Source organism: Thunnus maccoyii, chromosome 7, assembly GCF_910596095.1.
Source record: "Thunnus maccoyii chromosome 7, fThuMac1.1, whole genome shotgun sequence".
Lineage (NCBI taxonomy): Eukaryota > Metazoa > Chordata > Actinopteri > Scombriformes > Scombridae > Thunnus > Thunnus maccoyii.
Window position 1 is genome coordinate 10211416 of NC_056539.1, and position 5319 is coordinate 10216734.

General features: G+C 38.7%; 1 protein-coding gene across 1 annotated transcript; it reads right to left on the reverse strand.

Moving 5' to 3' along the window:
- Positions 1-1296: 1296 nt before the first annotated feature.
- On the reverse strand, positions 1297-4017 carry LOC121901046. Its single transcript, XM_042417678.1, has 3 exons — positions 3575-4017; positions 2134-2182; positions 1297-1948 (listed from the first exon to the last, which is right to left on the reverse strand). Exons 1-3 carry the CDS (start codon positions 3824-3826, stop codon positions 1575-1577), a joined length of 675 nt encoding a protein of 224 aa, XP_042273612.1. The 5' UTR covers positions 3827-4017; the 3' UTR covers positions 1297-1574.
- Positions 4018-5319: the final 1302 nt, after the last annotated feature.

Genomic DNA, 5319 nt, shown 5'->3' on the forward strand with positions numbered 1-5319 from the left:
TGATGTTGGAAAATAAAAATTACAGAAAAAATAATTCAACAAAACTGAAATTAAATTAAATATTTAAAAAATCCAAATAACTTAAACAAATGTAGACATATTCTTTTTTGGTGTAATGTGGGTATAGTATAGTATTTCCAAAATCCTGGCTACGGCCCTGCTCATAGGGATTGGTCAATACTTTGCCCCTCCTTATAACAACACACCTTATCAAGAAAACACATAGTGACACACACACACACACACTCACAGATCACAAACACGTGACATATTACCACAAGTAATGTGAGTGCTGTGAGTGCAGATACAATCAAAAGAGTGAAAACCTCCACTTCCTTCATCTCTTCTCTGGCCTTTACACTGAGCTGCCAGTGTGTCAGTGTGATTGCAGCATCAAACCTGACCACCAACATGTGTTTAAATCTCTTGGAGCACCAGCTCTAACTCGATAAAGACAAATACGTTCATGTCTGGTAATGTATTTGTCATAGAAAGAAACTATCGTAGTAAACTCTAAAAATCTGGTGATCCAAGTGAGTGAAACACTGTTTGAGTCGTGTTTGGTAGCCGCCCTCCACGTAAGATAGAGATTCACTGTACTGTGGAGCTTTACAGGAGAATAAATGCACCAATAACAAATACATTCATTATACATTCATGGTACTATTATAGTGAAATAAACTACAGAAAATTACAGTATATTAGCTATATTATATATATATTAAAACAAGGCACCTGAGGAGTGCAGAATCATTAAAACCCGTAACAATCAGCGGCCTGAATACAGGCCAGGAGGGTTTTCTTACTTTATTTAGGATGGCAAACACTGTTTGAAAGCACTAAGCCTCATGATTCTGTGTGTAAACCAATAACACTGTGATGGCAGTTGCTGATTTGTGGTAAGAGAAAAAAAAAGGGCAAGGAAAAAACTTTTATCATGTTTGTGCCTCTTTAAATGTGGTTCAATACCACGTAGACTAATTCTGACTTTCTGATAGTGAACTCTGAAGAGTTAACCTTTAGAAGAGACAAGGATCCTGACTAATTGAAAGTGAAGCTGAAATTTATATTTTCAGCTATTTTTTGATAATCAATTGTTTAAATCATTTTGTAAACAAAACTGCCAAACTTTTGATGGTTCCAGCTTATTAAATGTGATATTTTTCTGTTTTCCCTTGTCTTACATTAAAGTAAACTGAATATCTTTGGTTTTTGGATATTTGGTCTGACAAAAAAAAAAAGCTTTTCTGAAGACATCACCTTGGTCTCTAGGAGAAGACTCTTCTTTCTGTCATTTTAAAGCCCAATTGAGATTAATCTATAATGAAAATAATCATTACTTGCAGCCCTAATCAAAATGGTTCAAGCACAGAGCCATAGCTCCCTTGGCTGAGGTAATAAACAAAACAGAAAAGAGTCTGTCAACACAAGCTGTGCCGTCAGTGTGAGTCCTGCTTAGTGTCTGTTCTCACAGCGGCAGATGACTGCAAGTGCTGAGCTCCCTTCCTCATTCCAGTCAGCTTCATGTCTTCATGCTTTTTCTTAGAGTGTGAGAGAGCGTTACGAGGCACTCATCAGGTAATACACCGACTTCCCAGCATATAGTTCAGGCCCACAGTTGCGTTCTTAATCTTGAAGTGATTTGTGGAGTACAAGTGCAGAGCAGCCTTCTCCTTTGCTCTGAGGTAGACTACGGAGTGGAGCCCCCTGCAGATCTCACGTGAACCTTGCATGTCGAAATTGATGAGATGAGTTTCTTGCCCCACCACCAGCAGTCGCAGGGTCCCGTTGGCCTCCTCGTTGCTTTTGGACTTGTAACACACATCCATATACAAAATGTAGGGTCCAGTGCATTCGATAGAGATCGTCTCATTCTTTTCGCCGGCCACACTCATATTTTTTCTGCTTTGAATGCCATTGAACTTCAGTGTATCATTGCCTTCCATTTCTAGAGGATGAAAGGGGGAGTGTGAGGCACAGAGGGGAAAGTGGCAGAAAGTGAGAAAAAGGCAGAAACACGCTTGTTTGTCTTGTTGTGAAACTTGCAAAGCTGTATCTTATTTTCAATATGAGTGATGAATAACAAGATAAAGATCAAGATCAGAAGAAAAAGTTCTTTTTTCATTTACTCACCTGGTATGGCTTCAAACTCTATGTGTATATCATCAGGAGCAGTGGGCTGCTAAAAAAAAAAAGAATAACAAACTAAGTTTAGAGAACTAGTGGGTTAAATGGTTTGTTTATTGACTTTTCTGCTTTCCTGTTTGTCTGCCCTCACTGCCATTATGACTATGGCATTATAAATGTGGCTCAAGTGTCGGTGTTTGTTCAAAGGTCACGCAGCTCTGCTATGTGATCCCTTTATGTTTGACTGGGAAGTGCAAGTGCTTGATACAGTAGTAAGGTAACAGTATGGTGTGAAAAACAGTCTCACAGTGACATGATTAAAAACTGTAGTGAGAGTAGCATCGCTGTGATGAACACCACAGCCTAAATGTAGTACAAATGTTAGTCATTAAAATTAACATTACACAGTAAGTGTGCGGATATGTCAATGCAGATTCTAGTCATCCAGGTCATATCTGGAGAACCTCTGCACACCATTCCTGTTGCTTTTCACTTTTAAATAGTGTGATTTCTGTAGCTCTGTTCTCTCCTGCTCAAACTGTTAATAGTGTTAAATATGACTCTTCATTTAAAACTGAAAACCACAAGTAAAAATAGCTCTTTTGAAGACAGTTAGTTCCACTGTGAAAGGACTAATGTGGTAACGGTTTGAATATGAACACACTCTACTGCACCGTCAGTCCTTCTCCAATTTAATCTTTTTTTAAAAATCAAAAGAAGGTGTTTAAAAAAAATAAAATAAAAGAGACACAAAGCAGGGTGCTCTTTGCTGTTGCAATGCCATTTCATTTGGTGGATATTTTTATCCAAAGTGACATACACATGAGAGTTATAGTGCTGTTATAGTCTTAAGTTAAAGTTTATAGTTTGTGTCTGCCGCCTCCTGGTTCCTGTGAGTGCATGCATGCCCCAGACATTTCCTCACTCACAGTATGAATGAAATAAAGCTGCATTGAGGGGAATATTTCCACATTATTAAAAAAAGAAAAAAAGAAGAAAGAAAAGAAAGGGGAAAAAAAGGTTATCCGAGGGGAAATGATGTGTCTGAGCATCCACTTAGATTATTATTACATCCACTGAAATTCTGATTTAGGTAATGGTTTTATGACAGTAAGTTAGGTTTAACAGCATGTTTCAATTCACATGTAAATGCATGAGCAGAAAAATAGGTCTGGATGTATTAGCTGAGTGATTGTGATCATTTTTTGAGATAAAGGTTTATTTTATTTTTATTTTTAAATTTTGTGTAGGTTGTTGAAATTGAAATGTCTACACTGATCCACAGCAGAGATGCATTTGAGAGTAGTTTAACACCTTTAAAAGGATTACACACACCTTTTTGAATTCTCATTAGGCTTATACATGGCAGCAAGTTGCATTAAACTGATAAAAGAAGAGAAAAAACTCAGCTCCTCTCTGTATACCCCTCCACTCCCTGCTCACTCACCGGCTTCAGCCCCTGAGTTTCCCAGTAAACGAAAAGAGTGACCAGAAGGCACGCAGCCACCAGCACGTTCTGCACCGCCACGACCACCGCAAGTTGTCCCGCGCGCCTGTCCCGGTGGACCACGCGGCCTCCCTCAGCATCCATCCTCCTCCGGTCCATCAGTGCTCTGAGCGCCCTGCAGGAGCTCAACGACGCTTTTAACGCGAGTGGGTAAGGTGAAAGGAGGGGAGTGACTGGAAAGAAACTGCTCATGATCTGCAGTATTTTGTCTGTGCGTTTGTGTGGGTGGGGGGGGTTATAGCGCGCTCGTGCAGACAGACACACACACACACGCGCGCGCGCACAGAGCGTGTGAGAAGCAGGAGTGAAACCAGCGCATCGGGAGCTGATTGGCTGCTCACTGCTGCTCGGAGACTTACACTGCGATGCTGGAACACAAAAGACAAAGTTCAGCCTTCAATCACTGTCATGTTACAATAATAACATGAGGAGGTGTAGGGAGAGATGTGAACCCGCTGAGGAAGTTGAGCCACAACTTGTTTCTAGGAAACCAAAAGTAGTCATGTGACCATACATCTTATTTTTAAAAATGTTCCCTCATTGAAGTCACAGCAGCGCATGTCAGGTTTGAGTCTCTTTACAGCGACTTTAATCTTTCTTTATGTCCAGTTGGAAGATCCAACAGCTGTTTAACATAAAACATCCAAGATATTTATTGTACATGAAGTGAGCAAAGGACAGTGAAGTTTATAATAGAGAGTACCATCTTGTGTGGTGGTAAATCAAAAAGTACATAAATAAATTGATCTGTTTCTGAATAAATTGTACATTAATGCAGGCAAGGGCGGATTTAGTGATTTGGGGGCCCTGGGCAAACTCAGTCACGGAGCTTCCTTCATGCCTTATTTTCTCTAATTGAGGATGTTGGTGTTGGCGCTGGTAGAAGTAGCCCACTCAGAACTTTAAACTATTAATACAACGCTAAACATAGTTTGTTAAAAGTAGTTCTGCATTCAAAGATTCACATAGATAAAAGTGCAGAAGTGTTAATAGCACAGTACACTTACGTTTACTTAATATCTGGTCATGGTGGAGCTCATTTTAACTGCTTTATATACTGCTGGATAGTTGAATCTATAATAATGCATCGTGTTTTATCTGTTGATCGTATACTTTGTGTGTAAAATCTTAACCTGTATAGTAACCAGTAACAAGCTGTCAGATAAATGTAGTAGAATGACAAGTACACTGTTTCCCTTTGAAATCGAAGAAAGTGAATCCCTCCCAGTAGAAGTGGAGTTACAGTTGCATAACTTGGAAATATTACAGTACATGTACTTCATAAGTGCAAGCCTAATACTTGAGTAAATGTACTTGGTTACTTGTAATGAAGGAGGTTGATGATTTCTATAACTGAAATCTTTAACCTGGTTTTTCCTCTGCTTCTCTGACATGAACTGCTCTGAAAAGTAACTCGGTTCATTTAGTAGTAGGTAGGTTACTTGGGTAGTATTCTCCTTATGCTACTTTATATTGATACTCCACTACATTTTGAAGATTAAGAATTTTGATAATTTTGACAAAATAAATAAAGTGATAAAATATGATGCATGAACTACCCAGCATTTGGCCTATATAAGGTAGTTACAATTAACATGCAAATTTTGCAAAAAAGGACACGTGTCTGTAGTAATAATAATACAAGTAACATGTAATATTACATAATTATATAATAATTATAAAGT

Bases quoted from the DNA above. Each gene is read 5' to 3' on its own strand.
- LOC121901046 (XM_042417678.1), bottom strand. From the start codon at position 3,826: ATGAGCAGTTTCTTTCCAGTCACTCCCCTCCTTTCACCTTACCCACTC. The intron at 2,183-3,574 runs GTGAGTGAGCAG...TTTTTTTTTTAG, and splicing joins AAACTCAGGGGCTGAAGCCG to CAGCCCACTGCTCCTGATGA. The intron at 1,949-2,133 runs GTGAGTAAATGA...TTCATCCTCTAG, and splicing joins AGAGTTTGAAGCCATACCAG to AAATGGAAGGCAATGATACA.